The sequence below is a fragment of the Ranitomeya variabilis genome, chromosome 4 (genome assembly GCF_051348905.1).
Source record: "Ranitomeya variabilis isolate aRanVar5 chromosome 4, aRanVar5.hap1, whole genome shotgun sequence".
NCBI classification, from domain to species: Eukaryota; Metazoa; Chordata; class Amphibia; order Anura; family Dendrobatidae; genus Ranitomeya; species Ranitomeya variabilis.
Window position 1 is genome coordinate 429,168,707 of NC_135235.1, and position 24,423 is coordinate 429,193,129.

At 44.0% G+C, this 24,423-nt stretch overlaps 1 protein-coding gene across 1 annotated transcript in view; it reads right to left on the reverse strand.

The window, feature by feature from the left end:
- Positions 1-24,423, reverse strand: part of ASPSCR1 (ASPSCR1 tether for SLC2A4, UBX domain containing) — a 99,630-nt gene that overhangs the window by 68,666 nt on the left and 6,541 nt on the right. Inside the window, exons 4-9 of the mRNA XM_077251411.1 lie at positions 23,904-24,007; positions 21,806-21,866; positions 20,076-20,149; positions 19,480-19,984; positions 19,018-19,157; positions 15,270-15,351 (exon numbers count right to left, since the gene is read on the reverse strand). Coding sequence (XP_077107526.1) covers positions 15,270-15,351; positions 19,018-19,157; positions 19,480-19,984; positions 20,076-20,149; positions 21,806-21,866; positions 23,904-24,007 — 966 coding nt within the window. The remainder of the gene's footprint in view (positions 1-15,269; positions 15,352-19,017; positions 19,158-19,479; positions 19,985-20,075; positions 20,150-21,805; positions 21,867-23,903; positions 24,008-24,423) is intronic.

Here is a 24,423-nt window from a genome sequence, read left to right on the forward strand (position 1 = left end):
TGTCCAAATAAAGGCAAGACTACCGTATTTTTCCGACTATAAGACGCACTTTTTCCCCAAAAAAATTGTGAGGAAAATGGGGGGTGCGTCTTATAGTTGGAACGTAGGCTTACCGGCACTGTGGCGGCGACAGAGGTGCGGGGATGATGTGGCACGGTGACCGGTATGGCGTGAGCAGGGTCCCGTCCACATTTGAGGTGAATCCGCGGCCCGGTATTGAAGGAGAGCAGCATAGCTGGGTGAGTTACGGTTTTCCCGGTGGCGGCGGCCATCTTCCTGAGGCCGCGCGTGCGCAGATTGAGTTTTCTGCTTCCTGGGGCTTCAGGAAAATAATGGCCGTGGGAGGCCGCGCGTGCGCAGATGGAGATCGCGGCGGCCATTTTCCTGAAGCCGAGTTCGCAGATTGAGATCTCGGCTTCAGGAAAATGGCCGCCGCGATCTCCATCTGCGCACGCGCGGCCTCCCGCGGCCATTTTCCTGAAGCCCTGGGAAGCAGAGTACTGAATCTGCGCACGCGCGGCCTCCCGCGGCCATTTTCCTGAAGCCCTGGGAAGCAGAGTACTGAATCTGCGCACGCGCGGCCTCAGAAAGATGGATTCACCTCAAATGTGGGCGGGACCCTGCTCACGCCATACCGGTCACCGCGCCACATCATCCCCGCACCTCTGTCGCCGCCACAATGCCGGTAAGCCCGCCGCCACCGGGAAAACCGTGACTCACCCAGCTCTGCTGCTCTCCTTCAATACTGCCGTGGCGTCACCTCAAATGTGGAAGGGACCCTGGCCGCCGCCACCTGAGGAAGTGACCGCACATCTGCCGCCGCCACAGCACTGCCGCAACCTCCCCATGGACACCAGGCCATGGCGTCGCCCACCTAAGCAGGATGGGACCCTGCTCAGGTGCACGCCGTTCCGTCCACCGCACCTCAGCATCACCTCACCTCTGCCACCACGCCTCCTGTGACCCTGCTCTGCCACTGCCTGCCCTCAGGTAAGAGATCTTAAATTCGGACAATAAGACGGATCCCCATCTTATAAAAAATCTTTTTTTCTACAATTTTCACCCCAAATTTGGGGTGCGTCTTATAGTCCGAAAAATACGGTACTTAAGAAGGCTGTTCCACATTATTAAGCAGCCTACATTTTTTGCCAAAATGGGAAAGAAAAAGGATGTGTCGGCTGCTAAGAAGCAACAAATTGTGGAGTATTTAGGTCAAGGCATGACTACAATCAACATTGCCAAGACACTTCATCGTGATCATCGCACAATGAAGAAGTATGTAGCTGATTCCCAGCACACACCTGTGCGTGCTGATAAGGAAAAATTGAGGACTCTTTCCAACAGGCAATTGCGTAAGGTTAAAAGAGCAGCTGCAAAAATGCCTTGTCATAGCAGCAGACAAGTTTTTGAAGCTGCTGGTGCCTCCAACGTCCCCAGAACAACAAGATGCAGGGTCCTTCAGAGGTTTGCAGCTGTGCGTAAGCCATCCTGTCGACCACCTCTAACCACTGCACACAAGCAGAAACGGCTCCAGTGGGCCAAACAATACATGAAGACTGACTTCCAAACTGTTTTGTGCACCGATGAGTGCCGTGCAACGCTCGATGGTCCAGATGGATGGAGTGGAGGATGGCTGGTTGATGGACACCCCATGAAAACACGGCTAAGGCGCCAACAAGGAGGAGGTGGAGTAATGTTTTGGGCTGGAATCATGGGGAGAGAGATTGTCGAGCCCTTTATTATCCCTGAAGGGGTAAAGATGAACTCCATAATCTATGTGGAGTTTCTAAAACAACACTTCCTGCCATGGTTCAAGAGGAAGAACCGTGCTTTCCGCAGAAAGATCATTTTCATGCATGATAATGCACCGTCTCACGCTGCAAAAAACACATCTGCATCTCTGGCTGCTATGGGCATAAAAGAGGACAAACTTATGGTGTAGCCACCATCTTTCCCTGACCTCAACCCCATTGAGAACCTCTGGAGCATCATCAAAAGGAGTATCTATGATGGCGGGAGGCAGTTCACATCTAAGCAACAGCTCTGGGAGGGTATTCTGTCCACATGCAAAACAATTGAAGCAGAAACCATCCAAAAACTGACATATTCAATGGACGAGAGAGTTCAGAAGCTTCTTTCGAACAAGGGGTCCTATGTGAAAATGTATCATCTATAAATAATAAATAATAAGATACCCGCGCTAAAAGATCACCTAAAGTTAAGTTCTGTATCAGAACATCGTCAGATCCCTGAGGAAGGAACGCGGTAGTTCCGAAACGCGTTGGATGTGGTCCTTCTTGCTCTCCTTAGCCGAATCACGTGTTCACCCACGTGTTCGTGACGTCACGATAGGTCCTGCTCCGGCGGAGTACCTAACGGCTACACTAGCGCTCACTTATTACATGTGGTAGGCGAGCTTGGGGCGTTTTGCCACCGGCCGGGGCAGCGCACACAGCCTGCCTACCTGAAGATACCGTACAGTTCAGTTGGCGAAAAAGCTGCACCCTTTACAGAGCTGCACGGAAGACGTTGTATCACCGCTGCAGATCCTTAAGGTAATTGTGCCTTATCTTCATATTGTCTATACTGGACGTACGTACTTGAGCCTTGCATGAAAGACGATGTTCTGATACAGAACCTAACTTTAGGTGATCTTTTAGCGCGGGTATCTTATTATTTATTATTTATTGGCTATTATTATACAAACAGGGTGGGTTTGTATCTTTACCTGCAGCTTGTTGGTTATTGGCGCTACTGGTTGCTTTTATTAGAAAATGTATCATCACCTAGAATAAAGTTTTCACTTGAAAACTGATTGATTTCATTTTGTAATTAGCTGATAATGCTTATAACTTCACAATTGACCATTTTTTTGTTCAAAATAAAAAAAAAAGGTTGAAAACTCTGCTGTGCATAATAATTTGGAACATGCATTTTGAGTGTTTATCTATTTTTTTTTTAAGATACTGTTTTCATAGGCAGTTTGTTCCAAAACATTGCAATTATACTAGAATAGTAGATGGCTGGAAAATAACAATGACTGCAATTCAGATAGGTAATTTAGAGAAAATATGAGGAAATATTATTTGCATAATAATTTGGAACACCGTGTAGATGATCTTGTTGAAGCTGCTTCACACCTCTTTCTTATTCATCACATGCGCTGTGTTGTGCACATGGTGCAGCTGGCAATAAGAGACAGTCTGCAAGAGGGACATGCTGGAACTTTGACTAGCAAAATGAGGAAATTGGCTATTGCTGCCAGAACCGCTAAAATTGATCCCATCTTGAAGAGATGTGCTGGAAAAAGGGCAATTGTGGATCAAGCCACTAGGTGGGGCAGCACCTACAGTTAGGTTCATATACATTTGGACAGAGACAACATTTTTCTAATTTTGGTTATAGACATTACCACTATGAATTTTAAACAACACAATTCAGATGCAGTTGAAGTTCAGACTTTCAGCTTTCATTTGAGGGTATCCACATTAAAATTGGATGAAGGGTTTAGGAGTTTCAGCTCCTTAACATGTGCCACCCCGTTTTTAAAGGGACCAAAAGTAATTGTACAACTGACTCCAAGGCTATCTCATGGACAGGTGTGGGCAATCCCTTCGTTATGTCATTCTCAATTAAGCAGATAAAAGGCCTGGGAGTTGATTTGAGGTGTGGTGCCTGCATTTGGAAGGTTTTGCTGTGAAGTAAACATGCGGTCAAAGGAGCTCTCCATGCAGGTCAAACAAGCCATCCTTAAGCTGCGAAAAGAGAAAAAACCATGCGAGAAATTGCTACAATATTAGGAGTGGCAAAATCTCCAGTTTGGTACATCCTGAGAAAGAAAGAAAGCACTGGTTAACTCATCAATGCAAAAAGACCTGGGTGCCCACGGAAGACAACAGTGGTGGATGATCGCAGAATAATTTCCATGGTGAAGAGAAACCCCTTCACAACAGCCATCCAAGTGAACAACACTCTCCAGGAGGTAGGCGTATCAATATCCAAATCTACCATAAAGAGAAGACTGCATGAAAGTAAATGCAGAGGGTTCACTGCACGGTGCAAGCCACTCAAAAGCATCAAGCATAAAAAGGCTAGACTGGACTTTGCTAAAAAAAACATCTAAGGCTACTTTCACACTAGCGTCGTACGACGCACGACGAATTGCATAGTTGCGACGTACCGACGCAAGCAGTGAAAGCACCGCACAACGGGGGCAGCGGATGCTGTTTTTCAACGCATCCGCTGCCCCATTGTGATGTGTGGGGAGGCGGGGGCGGAGTTCTGGCCGCGCATGCGCGGTCGGAAAAGACGGTCTTGACGCACCAAAAAATGTTGCATGCAACGTTTTTTGGTGGCGACGGACCGACACAACAGGACGGTTGCGACGTGTGGCAATGCGTCGCTAATGCAAGTCTATAAAGAAAAAAAGCATCCTGCAAGCACTTTTGCAGGATGCGTTTTTTCTACAAAACGACGCATAGCGACGTGCAGTGCACGACGATAGTGTGAAAGTAGCCTAAAAAAGCCAGCACAGTTCTGGAAGAACATTCTTTGGACAGATGAAACCAAGATCAACCTCTACCAGAATGATGGAAAGAGAAAAGTATGGCGAAGGCGTGGTATGCTTTGGATCATGAGCTGTACCACATCATCTGAAAGGGTATGTGCACACGTTCAGGATTTCTTGCAGAAATTTCCTGACAAAAACCGGACATTTCTGCCAGAAATCCGCATGTGTCTTTTTTCGCGTTTTTACGCGTTTTTTTCCGGAGCTTTCCCAATGTATTAAATAGTGGGAAAAACTCGAAAAATCCGCAAAATTAATGAACATGCTGCTTTTTTTACCGCGATGCGTTTTTTTTCGCGGAAAAAAACGCATCATGTGCACAAAAATTGCGGAATGCATTCTAAATTATAGGATGCATATGTATGCGTCTTTATCGTGAAAAAATGCGAAAAACAACGCGAAAAATCCTGAACGTGTGCACATACCCTAAAACACGGCGGAGGCAGTGTGATGGCTTGGGCATGCATGGCTGCCAGTGGCACTGGGTCACTAGTGTTTAATGATGATGTGACACAGGACAGAAGCAGCCGCATGAATTCTGAGGTATTCAGAGCCATACTGTGTGCTCAGATCCAGCCAAATGCAGCCAAACTGATTGGTCGTCGTTTCATACTACAGATGGACAATGACCCAAAACATAAAGCCGAAGCAACTCAGAAGTTTATTAAAGCAAAGAAGTGGAATATTCTTGAATGGCCAAGACAGTCACCTGATCTCAACCCAATTGAGCATGCATTTCACACGTTAAAGACTAAACTTCAGACATAAAGGCCCACAAACAGCAACTGAAGGCAGTGAAGGCCTGGCAGAGCATCAAAAAGGAGGAAACAGTGTCTGCTTATGTCCATGAGTTCAAGACTTCAGGCAGTCATTGCCAACAAAGGGTTTTCAACCAAGTACTAAAAATGAACATTTTATTTAAAATTATTGAATCTGTCCAATTACTTTTGGTCCCTTTAAAAACAGGGTGGCACATGTTAACGAGCTGAAACTCCTAAACCCTTCATTCAATTTTAATGTGGATACTCTCAAATGAAAGCTGAAAGTCTGAACTTCAACTGCATCTGAATTGTTTTGTTTAAAATTCATTGTGGTAATGTCTATAACCAAAATTAGAAAAATGTTGTCTCTGTCCAAATATATATGGACCTAACTGTATTTAATGATTGAGAGATTTCTTGAGCTGAAACCCTTCCTTGTAGATATGGCCAACTCTCAGGTAACACTACATGAAGGTCAATGGACACAGGTGACTGAATTGAAGGAATTGCTTCATCACCGGTTTACAGTGACTAAAAAGTTACAAGCTGAGGATTTAACTCCTAGCATTTTTATAAAGGAGTGGAAAAACTTTTTGTTTTGCCTGTCCCAAAGAGGAGGTTTAATCGCAGATGGCATTGCTGCTTCAATGAAACGGAGAGAGACACTGCTATTAGAAAATAAAATTCTTCTGGCAGCTGTTTATGTGGACCCGAGTCATCGTATATTGCTGGATGATCAACAGCTTACTAAAGGAATAGAAGCTTTGACTGAGGTAGCAGTTAGGATGAGTAGGCTACAGAAAGGCCAAGAGCAAGAGGACTCGGGTCCTGCCAGTGCTGCTGCTGCCGTTCCTTCATCCTCATCAGATGAGGAGTTTGATTTCGACAAGTATTTGGACGACATGGAGCAGGCAAAGCGTTACTGCAGGGAAAAAGATTTCATTCCCATAGAAAACAGATTGACCATATTTCAGCAAAATTTTTCACTTGCTCTCAAAGAAGTATAAGAGTTCAATCTTTCATCAAAACTGACTGTGCACGAGGCAATTCCTTTATACCCTGAAATTGTTAGAGATGTTGCCCATGTGGTTACTGCTTTGCCACCAACCCAAGTTAGTGTAGAGATGTTGTTCTCTAGCCTTAAAATAATTAGGTCAGATTTGAGGTCATCTATGAAGGAGCATCTGATACTATTTCTCAGAACAAATTCATAGACTGCACAAATGCTATTCAGTACGTACAGTCATGGCCAAAAGTATTCACACCCCTGCAATTCTGTCAGATAATACTCAGTTTCTTACTGAAAATGATTGCAAACACAAATTCTTTGTTATTATTATCTTCATTTAATTTGTCTTAAATGAAAAAACACAAAAGAGAATGAAGCAAAACATTGATCATTTCACACAAAACTCCAAAAATGGGCCAGACAAAAGTAATGACACCCTCAGCCTAATTAATACTTGGTTGCACAACCTTTAGTCAAAATAACTGCGACCAACCGCTTCCGGTAACCATCAATGAGTTTCTTACAATGCTCTGCTGGAATTTTAGACCTTCTTCTTTGGCAAACTGCTCCAGGTCCCTGATATTTGAAGGGTGCCTTCTCCAAACTGCCATTTTTAGATCTCTCCACAGGTGTTCTATGGGATTCCGGTCTGGACTCATTGCTGGCCACCTTAGAAGTCTCCAGTGCTTTCTCTCAAACCATTTTCTAGTGCTTTTTGAAGTGTGTTTTGGGTCATTGTCCTGCTGGAAGACTCATGACCTCTGTGGGAGATCCAGCTTTCTCACACTGGGCCCTACATTATGCTGCAAAATTTGTTGGTAGTCTTCAGACTTCATAATGCCATGCACACGGTCAAGCAGTCCAGTGCCAGAGGCAGCAAAGCAACCCCAAAACATCAGGGAACCTCCGCCATGTTTGACTGTAGGGATCGTGTTCTTTTCTTTGAATGCCTCTTTTTTTTCTCCTGTAAACTCTATGTTGATGCCTTTGCCCAAAAAGCTCTACTTTTGTCTCATCTGACCAGAGAACATTCTTCCAAAACGTTTTAGGCTTTTTCAGGTAAGTTTTGGCAAACTCCAACCTGGCTTTTTTATGTCTCGGGGTAAGAAATGGGGTCTTCCTGGGTCTCCTACCATACAGTCCCTTTTCATTCAGACAGATAGTACGGGTTGACACTGTTGTACCCTCGGACTGCAGGGCAGCTTAAACTTCTTTGGATGTTAGTCGAGGTTCTTTATCCAACATCCGCACAATCTTGAGTTGAAATCTCTTGTCAATTTTTCTTTTCCGTCTACATCTAGGGAGGTTAGCCACAGTGCCATGGGCTTTAAACTTCTTGATGACACTGCGAACGGTAGACACAGGAACATTCAGGTCTTTGGAGATGGACTGGCAGCCTTGAGATTGCTCATGTTTCCTCACAATTTGGGTTCTCAAGTCCTCACACACTTCTTTGGTCTTCTTTCTTTTCTCCATGCTCAATGTGGTACACACAAGGACACAGGACAGAGGTTGAGTCAACTTTAATCCATGTCAACTGGCTGCAAGTGTGATTTAGTTATTGCCAACACCTGTTAGGTGCCACAGGTAAGTTACAGGTGCTGTTAATTACACAAATTAGAGAAGCATCACATGATTTTTCGAACAGTGCCAAAACTTTTGTCCACCCCCTTTTTTATGTTTGGTGTGGAATTATATCCAGTTTGGCTTTAGAACAATTCTTTTTGTGTTTTTTCATTTAAGACAAACTAAATGAAGATAATAATAACACAGAATTTGTGTTTGCAATCATTTTCAGGAAGAAACTGAGTATTATCTGACAGAATTGCAGGGGTGTGAATACTTTTGGAAATGACTGTATTTTTGTTGAAAGCTGTTTTATTCCACTTACTGCAAAGTGAATAATTTATTGTAAATATGCAAAAAAAAATTTGTTCTAAAGTTGCATTCCAATAAATATATTTTATTTTCTATCTAAATGGCTTGATTATTGTATCATAATAATGATTAAAAGCCTGATGTTACCATTTTACGACAGTAAATTTATCACTTAAACATGAGCCACGTATGAGTGAGTTGGAGTCAGAGTCGGTGTTATGGGAATTGAGGAGTCGGAGGTTTGGCTTACCGACTCCACAGACCTGCCTATGATGTACCTATACGTCATAAAGGGGTTAATATGCACATCAAGAGAGACCAATTGTTGCCGTTATTTTATTCCCACTACTTCCTGGAGTATTGCAGCTTTTCTTTTTCAAAATCTGCCATACGGTTGCAGAGATATGGTCCTTTTTATTTACCGCTGAATTTTTTGGTCTTTACAAGAGGATGGTGGTCACAAGACTCTGGGGTCGTGTCTCTAGTCTGCTCTGCATTATTACCTTGTGATATTCTATCTATATAATCGTCTAAGGGGTACTTCCGTCTGTTTGTCTGTAACAGAAATCCTGCGTCGCTGATTGGTCAGTCCGGCCGCGGATTGGCCCCTCCCTACTTCCGGCCAGTCAGTGCCCCCTCCCTACTCCTCTCCAGTCAGCGCCAGTGTGTCGCCCCATCCCGGACCAACTTTTTACTATTGATGCTGCCTATGCAGCATCAATAGTAAAAAGATATAATGCTAAAAATAATTTAAAAAAATCAAAAAATCATGCTATTCTCACCTTCCGTCGCCTCCGCAGCTTTCCCGCTCCTCCCGATGCTCTCGGCAGCTTCCGTTCCCAGAGATGCATTGCAAAATTACCCAGATTACTTAGCGGTCACTTGGAACGGAAGCTGCCGGCCGCATCACGAGGAGCGGGAAAGCTGCGAAGGAGACGGAAGGTGAGTATATAACTATTTTTTATTTTAATTATTTTTTTTTACAGGGATATGGTGCCCACACTGCTGTATAATACGTGGGATGTTATATACTATGTGGGCTGTGCTATATACTACGTGGCCTGTGTTATATACTACGTGGGCTGTTATATACTACGTGGCTGCTATATATTATGTGACTGCTATATACTACGTGGCTGTGCTATATACTACATGGCTGCTATATATTACGTGGCTGCTATATACTACGTGATTGCTATATACTACGTGGCTGTCTGTGTTATATACTACATGGCTGTTATATACTACGTGGCTGCTATATATTACGTCGCTGTGCTATATACTACGTGGGCTGTGTTATATACTACGTGGCTGCTATATATTACATGGCTGTGCTATATACTACGTGGCCTGTGTTATATACTATGTGGCTGCTATATATTACGTGGCTGTGCTATATACTACGTGGCCTGTGTTATATACTACGTGGCTGCTATATACATCGGTGTGCTATATACTACGTGGCTGTGCAATATACTACATGGCTGTGCTATATACTGTGTGGGCTGTGTTATATACTACATCGCTGTGCTATATACTACGTGTCTGTGCCATATACTACGTGTCTGTGCCATATACTACGTGGTTGTGCAATATACTACGTGGCTGTGTTATATACTGCGTGGGCGGTGTTATATACTACATTGATGTGCTAGATACTACGTGACTGCTATATACTACATGGCTGTGCTATATACTACGCGGCCGGCCGCGACCAATCAGCGATATTGCCGCGGGATTTAAATACTGCTTCGGTGATTAGTTGTGCCCGGCCAACCACGACCAATCAGCGAAACGCAGTCCGGCCGCAAATTGGTGCGGGATTTCAACCACGCTTCGCTAATTGGTCGCGGCCAGTCGGGCACGACCAATCGGCGATATTGGCGTGGAATTTAACCCCCACTCACAGTGCGACGTACATACATACATACATATTCTAGAATACCCGATGTGTTAGAATCGGGCCACCATCTAGTCCTATAATAATGGGCAACTATTCCACATTTTTATAAAGTTGGATAATCTTTATTGTATCATAGTAAGCATAATAAAATATTAAAATACAAAGGGTAAAATGTTGCAGGAAGGAAAACAAATCCTATAATATACCTTTATATTAGTCTGGATATAGACCACCTTAGATCACAGTTGCATAAATAAATTTTAGGGGGAAGGTGCAAATGCTGCACGTAGATATCATTCAAAGAAATCCTCCATAAAATCTGTGTGGAAACTGCAATTCACATAATATAGCGCTGGTAACCAGTAAGATCACCTAAAGCCTGGTCTTCGAGGATATATATAGTATATAATAAATCCCATAGAAGCATTACTTTCAGGTGAAAGTATCATCATAAACCGTAACAGCCATCATATTATAAACATGGAAGAGACCCAGGTTAGAGAAGTTTACCAACGTAGTAGAAGGAGGAACACTCCTAGTGGACTGCAGTTTGTGTACTTCTTAGTTTTCACTTGGATTTTATGGAAGACTAGATGGTGGCCCGATTCTAACGCATCGGGTATTCTAGAATATGCATGTCCACGTAGTATATTGCCCAGCCACGTAGTACATTGCCCAGCCACGTAGTATATTGCCCAGCAACGTAGTATATTGCCCAGCAACGTAGTATATTGCCAAGCCACATAGTATATTGCCCAGCCACGTAGTATATTGCCCAGCCACGTAGTATATTGCCCAGCCACGTAGTATATTGCCCAGCCACGTAGTATATTGCCCAGCCACGTAGTATATTGCCCAGCCACGTAGTATATTGCCCAGTAACGTAGTATATTGCCCAGCCACGTAGTATATTGCCCAGTGACGTAGTATATTGCCCAGTTACGTACTATATTGCCCAGCCACGTAGTATATTGCCCAGCTACGTAGTATATTGCCCAGCAACGTAGTATATTGCCCAGCCACGTAGTAGATTGCACAGCCACGTAGTATATTGGTCAGCCACGTAGTATATTGCCCAGTAATGTAGTATATTGGCCAGTGACATAAAATAAAAAACATATACTCACCTTAGTCCTGGCTCCTGTGTACGGTGCACGCGGCAGCTTCCGGTCCCAGAGTTGGTATGACTATGAGCGTAGGACCTGTGATGACGTCGTGTCGCGGTCACATGACCGTGACGTCATGGCAGGTCCTTCTCGCGCAGGACATGTGATGACGTCGCAGTCACATGACAGTGACGTCATGGCAGGTCCTTCTCCCTTAGCACCGGAACCTGCCGGCGGACAGGACGCGACGTCGGAGTGTGAGAATAAGGTTTTTTTTATTATTATTATTTGTAACATTAGATCGTTTTACTATTGATGCAGCATACACAGCATCAATAGTAAAAACTTGGTCACACAGGGTTAATAGCTGCGTAACCGGAGTGCGTTACACCGCGCTCCGGTAACGCTGGCATTAACCCTGTGTGAGGGCTGACTGGATGACTGGAGGGGAGTATGGAGCGGGCACTGACTGCGGGGAGGAAAGAGGGGCCATATTGCTGCCGGACTGTGGCCGTCGCTGATTGGCCGTGGCAATGGTCGTGGGCGTTTTGCCACGACCAATCAGCGACTTGGATTCCATGACAGACAGAGGCCGTGACCAATGAATATCCGAGACAGACAGACAGACGGAAGTGACCCTTAGACAATTATATAGTAGGATTCCTTTTGATGATATCTACTTGCACTTTCCCCTATTTATTGTTGCAACTGCAATCTATGGAGGTCTATTTCTAGATTAAAGTAATGGTATAGTATAGAACTTGTTTCCTTCCTGAAAATGTACTCTTTGTATTCTCATGTTTTATTATGATTACTATAATACAGTAAAGATTATCCAACTTTATAAAAAGAAAGTGAAATCAATAGTATCCCATTATTCTAGAATTATTCCAAATAGATTCCTATGGAATTTGACTTCTATTTAGGGTAAATTATTACCTTGGGAGCGCCGCCCCCTTGGAATAGACCATTAAAATTAGCACTAAATAAAGAGTCAATTGGCTGGAACGGCATGGTGGACTGTAAAAAAAAAAAAAACACAAGCAAAAAACTGCTTACTCAGGAGAGCAGTGGGAATAAGAGCAAGCATTGGTTACTTTAAGCGAGTGACATGTCCTCTTTAAGCACAACTGTAGGAGCCGGACAAGATTCAGAAAGATAATTTAAAGGGCCACTGTCACCCCCTCCAGCCGTTATAAACTAAAAGAGCCACCTTGTGCAGCAGTAATGCTGCAGTCTAACAAGGTGGCTCTTTTAGTTTTTGATTCAGTTAATCCCTCAATAAAGCGTTTTAAAGTTTGCCACAAAAACCTGATAATGTACCTGGAGGCGGTCCGAAGCTTCCTCTGTGAATCTCCCAACGGCCGTCACTCTTCTCCTCAGGGGCGATGGTTGCAGCCCCCTGAGCGCTGTTTCTTCTTAAATCCGGCGCCTGCGCTGTGCGTGCCTGCCTGGGGCCTTCGCAGTGTTCATTGTCCGTCATAGGTCAGATGCAGGGTGCCTGACTGCGCCTGTGCGGGCAGTGCGGCCACCCTGTTGCTGAATCCCCGCCCCGCACTGTGTTATTCATTATGCACAGTGCGGGGCTGGCATTCCTGGGCATGCGCACTGCGCTGTTCATGCGCTCCCCCATCTCGGACGCTCCCCCAGCTCCCCCGCCTTCCAGCGTTGTTATTTGCGGCTGCTTCATTCCAAACGCTGGCAAGGAAACCTGTATATTACGGCAACGCTGGAAGGCGGGGGACCGTCTGAACAGCGCAGTGCGCATGCCCAGGAATCCCAGCGGGGATTCAGCAACAGGGTGGCCGCACTGCCCGCACAGGCGCAGTCAGGCACCCTGCATCTGAGCTGTGACTTGACAATGAAGACTGCGCCTGCCCCAGGCAGGCACGCACAGCGCAGGCGCCAGATTTAAGAAGAAACAGCGCTCAGGGGGCGGCGACCACATCCCCAGAAGAGAAGAGTGACGGCCGTTGGGAGATTCATAGAGGAGGCTTCGGACCGCCTCCAGGTACATTATCAGGTTTTTGTGGCAAACTTTAAAACGCTTTATTGAGGGATTAACTGAATCAAAAACTAAAAGAGCCACCTTGTTAGAATGCAGCATTACTGCTGCACAAGGTGGCTCTTTTAGTTTATAACGGCTGGAGGGGGTGACAGTGGCCCTTTAAACAATTATGTTTTATTCACTGACTGCAATCAGATCTCTTTTAAAATGATGAAAAAGGGACGCAGGAATGAAACAATGAAGTAAGAAGTTGAAAACATTTTTATCACGATGTATGAAAACCTGTTAACAGTATAGTGACTTTACAAAATCAGACCAGTAAAAAAAGGACAGGATCAGATTTGCAAATAGCTTAATTTATCCATAATCAGGCAAGCAAATACTTATAATCAGTAGAAGTACTATTACAACTGGACCTGCAAGCATGTCTATGCTCTGAACATATCCTTTTTGATTTTCTCGATCTAAAGTCTACTTTGGGAGCATTACTTGATGAAAGCAATGTAAAAAACAAATGCGAACAACCCCTTACTAACTACTAAAATTCTACTTAAAATATCCACAGGGTTAAATCTCAAAATGTTATAGAGGAAACATCTGTATATCACATTATATTGGTTGCGACAGTTGAATGCTATAAAACCAGACTGACACAGCATTGGGTGTATGAAATGCCCTAGAAGATAGCCGTATAAAGCTATTTTTGGTTTCATTCAACGACTTGGCTGCAAACGGTGCCAGGTATGGAGAGAGGAGGACGGTAAATCCCTTTGCAATGATCCAGATCTTTCAATTTTCTCCTATTTTACACTGGCATGGATGCTGGAGAATAAACGATGCCCAACAGGATAAAAAAAAATGTAGCCTATGCTATGTAAATCATTGACAGTTTGATGTCTTCCAACATGACGCAGTCATGGCACTGTCACCTTCCTGGTAAACAGAAGATCTGGAGTTGTGAAGAGGAAACAACTAAACCACAACCTCACCGTCGAGAAGACACAGACCATACAAATCAACAGAATGAGACCATCAAATGCCAATACCGGGCACGTGAGGTCCAGAAAAAGACTGGCAGCAGGGCTTTACGACAGAGGTGTCAAACTGCATTCCTCGAGGGCCGCCAACAGGTCATGTTTTCAGGATTTCCTTGTATTGCACAGGTGATAATTTAATCACCTGCACAGAATGATTCCAGCACCTTGTGGAATGCTAAGGAAATCCTGAAAACATGACCTGTTGGCGGCCCTTGAGGAATGCAGTTTGACACCTCTGCTTTACGACTTTTTTTTTTTTATTTATTGTAGATCGGTCTATATGTCATGAGAACAGCAGGGTACATGATCTAATGAAGTGTGTATAGTGACTGCTTATTTTCTCCACCATTAGTGACTCGGTGTCCTGCCTAGCTGTAAGAGCACAATTTTAGGGGAGTCTGAGAATGTCCATATGGAGCTGAGCTGCATCACTGGATCCAGCCCATGGACCTGAGAGGCACTGTTTCTGGAATCAACCAGCATCTATGAAATGCATGACTGCATGCACCCTGTTTGGTAGCGCACAAGCAGTTGTTTTGGGGATCAACTATCCCAATGTCAGGGACGTACAGGATGAAAAGTCCAGCACATCCCTAAAAGCCAAAAACCTTTTTTTATTGCTGTGACAAACAACTTGTGTATTTCAAAACACGTCTCATATCAATCAAAGGCTCTGTGTATTACATTTTAATGCATTGATCTACAAGAAAATTGGTATTTTATGAATGTGCGGGACTTCTGATCATCTAATGATTGAGTGCTTTGCTAATTCATCGTGTAGTTGTAAGCATATTTACACTGGCAAATAATAGGGATCATGCATTCCTACGAACGAACATTTGCTGATTATCGACTTGTGTAAAGGGCCAGAAGAGTTGTCACTGATGATTGATACTTGTCTAATCCATATTTGTAATGCCCCGAGTACAGACAAATTAGAGGTTGTAGATAAGGACTATGGATGAATCAATCAAAAACTATGCAGGCTTCAAGATCCTACCTTTGGGTAACGTTCCAGTTTCTCCCTTTGCTGTGCCTCCCTCAAAGCTTTAGTCAGCAGAGGAGCTTCTTCAAGACGCTTCCTGAGATAAATTATATCAAACAGGTGATTTAGTTACTTAAAAAAAATCTTTTCTATTTAACACTAGCACTACCAGACTGGTGACCCCCCCCAGAACTACTGACTGGAGTCATTTTTACTCCTGGCTTGTTTTCGTTTATTTTTAGAGCTTCTTGCTCCTCGTATTGTTGTAACTTTAATTTATAGAATGTATAAAGAATGTATAGAATGCAAAATAGCAAGAATATCGTCAGGCTTTAGAGCACTTCTTCTAGCCATATGAGTACGGTAATTAGAAAAACTGCAGGCCGTATTCTACAGAAATTATGTAGTCCACTCGAGAGTTCACTGGTTCACTGACGGATGTCCTGTATATGTCTTGCGCATGTCAAGTATATTTGCAAAAATGCTAATTATTCTAAATTCTATTCTAAAGTAAACGAAAACTAAAAGAAATAATAAACATTCAGTGACAAAGACTAGCAAGATAAAGTAGGTAGTCAAAATGACTCCTTTTGGTAAGTAAATTTTGAAAACAAGATACCCTTTTTTTCCTAAATTATTTATTGTCACAAAATCTTTTTTAGCATCCTAAATATGTAAAAGTCACCGAGTCTCAAGCCAGAATTCGGAAAAATGTAGTCACAGAAGAGAAATAAAAATCGCGAGGAGTCAAAATGACTCCATCGGTAATTCTAGTGTTAAAGAGTAGAATGAAATTCTAGCTAAGTGGAGGACCAGAGCTGTTAAGGTACCTTCACACGAAGCGACGCTGCAGCGATAGCGACAACGATGTCGATCGCTGCAGCGTCGCTGTTTGGTCGCTGGAGAGCTGTCACACAGACCGCTCTCCAGCGATCAACTATGCCGAGGTCCCCTGGTAACCAGGGTAAACATCGGGTAACTAAGCGCAGGGCCGCGCTTAGTAACCCGATGTTTACCCTGGTTACCAGCGTAAAATCTAAAAAAAACAAACAGCACATACTTACATTCACGTCCCCCAGCGTCCACTTCCTGACTGACTGAGCGCCGTACAGTGAGAGCAGAGCGGTGACGTCACCGCTGTGCTGCTTTCACTTTCACTTTGCGGCGCTGAGTCAGAGGAGGAAGCAGACTGCAGGGGACGCAATGTGAGTATGTGCTGTTTGTTTTTTTTACATTTTACGCTAGTAACCAGGGTAAACATCGGGTAACTAAGCGCGGCCCTGCGCTTAGTAACCCGATGTTTACCCTGGTTACCAGTGTAAAATATCGCTGGTATCGTTGCTTTTGCTTTCAAACACAACGATACACAGCGATCGGACGACCAAATAAAGTTCCGGACTTTATTCAGCGACCAGCGACATCACAGCAGGATCCTGATCGCTGCTGCGTGTCAAACGAAACGATATCGCTAGCGAGGACGCTGCAACGTCACGGATTGCTAGCGATATCGTTATAATGTCGTTTCGTGTGAAGGTACCTTTATACAAACATCTTATAGCTAATTAAAAGGGGAGTTCTGGCTGCAGCAAGTCACAGCCACTAAGGCTATGTGCACACAATGCAGATTTAGTGCGGTCCCGCAGCGGATTTTTCCGCGCAGAAATGCTGCAGATCCGCACTGTGATTTACAGTACAATGTAAATCAATGTGAAAAAAAAAGCTGTGCAGATGGTGCGGAAAAATCCGCACGGAAACACTGCGGATTTAAAAGAAGTGCATGTCACTTCTTTTGTGCGGATCTGCAGCGTTTCTGCACCCTTCCATTATAGAAATCTGCAGTCGTAAAAAGGGGCAGAGGTGTAATTTTCTGCACAGTGTCACTCTTATACAGGAGCTGGGAGACCACTGAAGTCATTCTCATTATCAGTGAGCATCCCTGCGGCAGGACCATCACAATCAGCAAGTAATTGCATGGCTGTGTCTGCTGGACAGGTCATAATAGTTAGCTCAGTGTGAGTAACACTTACCCCCTTCTCCCAATTCTGCAAGAACGCAGCTAAACTGAGTTTATTTGAGTAGTTGGTCACAGCTCCAGTCTAGGATACTGGCAGAGATAGCGGAGCTGAGGTTACTATTGACTATCTTCAGTGCCACCAACTCAGAGTGGCGAGGCAGGGTTCAGCAGAGTGGCGCGGCAGGGTTCAACAAAGTGGCGCGGCACGGTTCAGCAGAGTGGCGCGGCACGGTTCAGCAGAGTGGCGCGGCAGGGTTCAGCAGAGTGGCGCGGCAGGGTTCAGCAGAGTGGCGCGGCAGGGTTCAGCAGAGTGGCGCGGCAGGGTTCAGCAGAGTGGCGCGGCAGGGTTCAGCAGAGTGGCATGGCAGGGTTCCCCTGTAGAAGCCACGTATGTAGCTGGCGATACGCGTGGGGTCTGCTCCTCCACAAATTTCAGCAGAGTGGCGCGGCAGGGTTCAGCAGAATGGCGCGGCAGGGTTCAGCAGAACGGCACGGCAGAGTTCAGCAGAACGGCACGGCAGGGTTCAGCAGAACGGCACGGCAGGGTTCAGCAGAACGGCACGGCAGGGTTCAGCAGAACGGCACGGCAGGGTTCAGCAGAGTGGCGCGGCAGGGTTCAACAGAACGGCACGGCAGGGTTCAGCAGAGTGGCGCAGCAGGGTTCAGCAGAGTGGCATGGCAGGGTTCCCCTGTAGAAGCCACGTATGTAGCTGGCGATACGCGTGGGGTCTGCTCCTCCACAAATTTTCTGCTGGCAAAAATGGCTCCACATAGGAATTTTACATCTTAATACTCTAATACCAGCAGGTTTGAATGCTGATATTTTTTCAAAAATATAGATATATATATATATATATATATATATATATATATTTTTTTTTCTTATTCTCCCTTATGTATTTTCATTTGGGATACGGTAATCATTTTACGGGTTAAGCCTTCTGGTAGTCCACAACCAGCTGCGTTTTTTTGTATTTCAGTAACAGCTGCTGTTCCTTAAATACTTAATAGATGTTGTGAATAGGGTTATTTAGCCTTCTACTGTCTTCATATTGTGCAGTTTTTTTGCGCATCTACGGGTTCAACCATTTACTAAGAGTACATATCAATGTTCTGTTTTCTCATGATTCTTTGTTTATATGAATTTTTTCTGCTGGTATCATATACTAATATTCTGCCATTTGGATTTTTGTGAACTTCTGTGGCGGTAGGTTATTGCCATATCAAGGGCATAACCAACTATTGAACCTGTTTACGTTTTTTTAAATGTTTTTATGAGTTTGCCTTGCTGCATGTGATTTGTTGTTGTTTACATTAATAAAGTTCAAATATTATATATATTTCCTGGGAGTACCCCATTTTTTAGCAGGCATCTTTTTCTCTTGTATTTTGTCCAGGCTTCAGCAGAGTGGCAAGGCAGGGTTCAGCAGAACGGTGCAGCAGGGTGCATGTGACCAGCCGCTTCATTTAACTCCCAATAAATGTGAGCTTACAGTCAGAGAAAAAAGATCCACAGAATACCTCTCTAAGCAATTCCAATATTCTCTATATCTTTTAATTTTTGAGATATAATTTACAACTTGTACCATTCCCATCATAGAATTACTGAAACTAAATTCTGCAGCTAATGTCATTCACACAAATATATGTCAGGGTCAGAAAATGTGCAAGGCAAAGTCTAGAGTCCATTATAAAAATATGAAAACTGTGATTTCATAGAAGTAAAAGAAAAAAAACAGGCTGGTTCACCTTTCACCTCTGAGTTCAGCAAATCTTCTCCTGACATCATCCATTGTGACTTCAAAAAAGTTATCTGGGAGCTCCAGAGACCTGACACTCATACTTTCCTCCAAATCCAAGTGGCACACAAGGCTCTGTCTATCTATTTGCTAAAAAGATAAAACATTTTCATTTTCAGATTTTACAACTTAGAAGGATTTTCCAAAAGCACTATATTAATTCTTCACTATTTACCATGCACAGTAGCATGTATCTGATATTTGTACAGAACTGTAACACCAGGCCCAGCCAATACTCAAAGTACAGAGCCATGAATGGTAAATAATGGAGAGGACCCTGCGAGCACTGCCGCTCCTCAATCAGCAGTTGTGCCAAATGTCCACCCAGCAGATAGGAGGCCACGAAGAAACCCCTTGTAATAACTGCCCAATGTAATATTAGACAATCCCAACAATATTCTCCAGTGCTCACCCCCAAATCACTTTCCTCTTCATCAGTCTTGTATTTCTTTGCCTTAGAAGGGCCTGGACTCTGGAAAGGCTCTTGGGCTGTAGCAGTGGGCATATTAGCTTCTGTAGGGACATTGGCACCTCCTAGACGATGGCCACCACCTTGAAAAGGCATAAATGAATTCACCTGAGGCTGAGCAGATGATTTACATGAGCCTACAGAGGAAGGCCCAGGCACATCACACTCCAAATCTGGCCGTCCGACCGTCACATAACTTTGGTTGATAGATTGTGCTGACGATAACCCGGCATCTACTGCCTGCACAAGAGCAGCACTGGGCTCTAGGTTTGTAGTGTCACTGGACTCCAGCTCTTTCTGATCAGCAGCACTTGGTTCCCCTGCTGCGTCCTTGGCTACTGGAGGACTTTCTCTCAGAGTCTTATGGGCATAAATGTTCTTCTTCGCTTCCTCTTGAAATATCTCAGGCTGCCTATTTCCAGAAGGCATATTCTTCCGCACTACAAACCTTGAAGAGATATAGGTTATTATTACATCTTGTTAATGCCAAATCTTAATAGTAAAATAAGGAACAGATTAGCCTCTGCAAACATTCTCACCTGATTATGGCACTTCCACTTGTAAGACCCAAAGACTGGAGGGTTGTCTGTCTTAAAGACTGCTCACCTGACACCTGAGAGAGAATATATGATCAGGACTATGTTTACCATCTACAATCTACCACAGTGGCCAAAATCCTGCACGTGCAATGAAACCAACCTGCCTGATCCTTCACTTCAGACACCAGAGGCCTTTTCTGAAGGCCTTGTTCAGATGCGTTAAGGCCCCGTCACACTTAGCGACGCTAAAGCGATCCCGACAACGATACGACCTGTCAGGGATCGTTGCTGCGTCGCTATGTGGTCGCTGGTGAGATGTCAAACAGTGAGATCTTCCCCACGACGCAGCAGCGATGCGGCGACCTGTAGCGACCTGTACAACGATGTCGTTGGTCGTTGTGACCCTGTCACATGGCAGCTATTATGACGATTCAGACCTCGATGAGGGACGTCCTGTGTGACGTTGTAGTCACACAGGCGTGCATTTGCGTTGCCTTTTCCGCACCCATTTAGTTCCGATTGGTGGTCGCTACTGCGTTCTGATTGGTGGCGGCCTTGCCTTATGAGGCGACACATGTCGCCTTCTGTTGAAGGCATGACCGCCAATCAGAACGCAGTAGCGACCACCAATCGGAGCGGAGGGGTGCGGAAAAGGCAACGCAAATGCACGCCTATGTGTCGGTGTCTGAGTCGTCAACGAGGTCGTTGGTAAGGTGTCAAACACAGCGATGTGTGCTACCCAGCGGGACCTCAACGATCAAAAAAAGGTCCAGGCCATTCCGACACGACCAGCGATCTCACAGCAGGGGCCTGGTCGCTGCTACGTGTCAAACATAGCGAGATCGCTACTGAGGTCGCTGTTGCGTCACAAAACTTGTGACTCAGCAGCGATCTCGCTAGCGACCTCGCTTAGTGTGACGGGGGCTTTAGATTTATTGTGGATTGATAAAACAAAACACACGTGAATGAGGGTTTTTTTTATATTTCTGTGGCAGATTTGAAGACATGCTATGAATTGGTACATCATGGATTTTACCCTTTGCACAGCAATTGGTGAAATCCTCTTCAAATCCATGTCCCAAGCTACGTATAGCACACATGGATTTCTCTACCAACTCACTGGGCAGCATTTCTTTTTCTGTGTCCGAAGCCACGTATACAGAAACAATGACATGTTTCTGGAGTGTTTTACCTTTCAGCTCCTTTTTAGAGTATTTCCAAAATGATGGATAGAATGCTATTTATCCATTCTACAAATATTGAGGGCTTGTTATTTTTAGCATCCCCATAATGCATTGACATGAAAAATATATACATAACTAGTCTCAATGTGGCCAGCTCCATAGCAGCACATATTCCAGGATTTGATGACTAGAATGTAAATGGAGGAACATTAAAAATACTGCTGAAAACATTCCTGTGACAACCCGAATGTCCCTGGATACAAGCGCTCTCTCATTTGCTCAACACGAGCTTTTAAGAGAAGTTGGGCACACACAGTGCAATGCCAACTGTCTAATGAAGTCATCTGTGTTCCTTTTAAGCCCATTTTAATGATGCACTTTTATTAGAACTTCAAAGCCTGTAGATGCGACTCTCTGGCCACTGTCATACATCAGTTCTTGGGATTTGAGGACACAGAGAGGTGCGAGCTGGAAACACAGGCGTAAATGAATTACTCATTAACGAGCTGTCTGATGCTGTATTCTCCTACTTATGCACTACCTTACCTCATCCCGCATATAAATGCATACGGCAATGCTTCCAGGAGCAATCTCTTCCAAACACACCCTGAAAAACAGAAACATCACTAAAGCTAAACCTAAAATGCAGACAGATTCATCTCATCCGTGTAGCCGAGAGCCAGAATACCCAAACCTCCCAGAAAGAACAGACCCTGGGCAAACACAGTTCTAGAAACAGCACTTTAGATTGAAACAGCCTAGCATAGTCTCAACTGGTGTACAATTCTATAGAGGCCTTTCTTAATTACAGGTGTTTTTCCTCTTACTGTACTTGCCAATTTCTAGCATGTTCCATGGTGACTTTTACAATTGTAAAATCTATCTCCTTAAAATGAAAGGTCACAAGGAACAGGTACGATTTATAACCATGTAGGCCATCTTGTGATTGATCCCAAGGGTATATCTTGTGGTCGCTCCACTCCTGTACGGTTAATAAGCTTAGCACATAATGGACGAAGATGCATCCTGCAAATATGACTTTTACACATATATAAAAGGAGGATGAGAAACCCTGATTTTTAACCAGTTGAACTGCAACTACAAAAATATATAACTAGGCAGAAATATTCTGGCAATGCAACAGAAAGATATTCTGACTGGCTGCTTATCTATGCAATCTACTGCTATACTGTTGTGTCTGCTCCATGTGTAGAATTGCCAGCACTCTGTAGTTGGTGTTCAATCGTATTACTGCATTGGTATATTGTACATGAAAATTACAGTCGGCTGCAATACAAAAATGGTATGTCAGCCCATACTATCTCCATGGAGGCTAAAGGGATACCCTTTTTTTTTGCCTCAGTTCAATAAAAGGGGGCTATGGACAAATTCAGTGAATAATGAAGCTTACTTGGTGCAAATACTGAACAGAATCCCACAGTGTGTGGCCACTAAGTCATCTTTCTTCTCTGATAGATTTCTAAAATTTAACATGAATAAAAAAATTCATCATCTTTCCCCCATCTCACTCAACCCATCCCAACAAACCTATCCATCACAGTCAATGTCTTCCCACTCTCCCCAGTCCCACAAGCTCGCTGCCTTGGCGTAACCCTTGACTCCAATCTCTCCTTCAAACCACATATCTAAGCCCTTTCCACTTCCTGCCGACTCCAACTCAAAAATATCTTCCGGATCCACACATTGCTTAAACAAGAGTTTGAAAAAACCCTAGTCCATGCCCTCCTCATCTCCCGCCTCAACTACTGCAACCTCCTGCTTTGTGACCTCCCCTCTAACACTCTCGCACCCATCCAATCTATCCTAAAGTCTGCTGCCTGACTAATCCAACTGTCCTCCCGGCATTGCCTGGCTTCTCCTCTCTGTCAATCCCTGCACTGGCTCCCTATTACTCAGATACTCCAGTTCAAAACCCTAACCTTAGCATACAAAGCCATCCACAACCTGTCTCCTCCATACATCTGTGACCCAATCTCCTGGTACTTACCTGCACGCAACCTTCAATCATCACAAGATCTCCTTCTCTACTCCCCTCTTATCTCCTCTTCCCACAATCACATACAAGATTTTTCCTGTGCATCCCCCATACTCTGGAACTCTCTACCCTAACATATCATACTCTCACCTACCATTGGAAACCTACAAAAGGAACCTGAAGACTCACCTCTTCCGACAAGCCTACAACCTGCAGTAACACTCGTTCCACCATACCGCTACACGACTAGCTCTCCTCTCACTTACTTTATCCTCACCCATCTCTTGTAGACTGTGAGCCCTCACAGTTAAGGGTCCTCTCTCCTCCTGTACCAGTCGGTGACTCATTTCGTTCAAGATGATTGTACTTGTTTTTTGCTATGTATACCCCTTCACATGTAAAGCGCCATAGAATAAATGGCTCTATAATAATAAATACTAATAATAATAACATGTTGGAACACCTTTCAGGTTACATAATGAGCATTACTGAAGAAACTACAGTCTAACATGTCAGCTTTCTCCAACATACAGTTATGTGCTTTTTGGTTGCTGAAGGCAACATCTTAATTTTTCACTATTTTAATATATGCATGTATTCCATTAGATAATATTGTAGTCATTTATAACTAATGGATTCTCCACTTACCTAGTCTGTGGAAAACGGGTTAGGACTTCCCAAAGACTTTGGCTGCAGAGGAACTCATCCAGTAACCTTACCCCTTCTTCCAACTGCAATGCTACTCGAACTTTCTAGGACATGATGATAGAAATTCATGGAATGAGACATTTATTTAAGTTCTTGAAAAAAAATAGAGACTGCAAACTCTGTAACAATTTTACATAAATTAGATCTTGCAAGTCTGGCTTTTTTTTTTAGCTATCACCAGTAGGGAACTTCAGTTTTAAAGTTATGTTAAATATCTATAATACACATTACATAGCCATTATATAGAACCATATAGTTGGCCAGTCTTATGGACACCACGTCGTTCCAGTAGCAGAAATGCAGACAAGTGCAAATAGTACCTGAAGAAAACGTTCATTTCATGCTATACTTATATGCATAATGATTTAATATCCATCTGTTATACCAGGCAGACAGCACATAAAGGAAAGGCTCTCTGCGGGGTGCACCAGCCACAGCATAGCATTGTGTAAAACCAGGA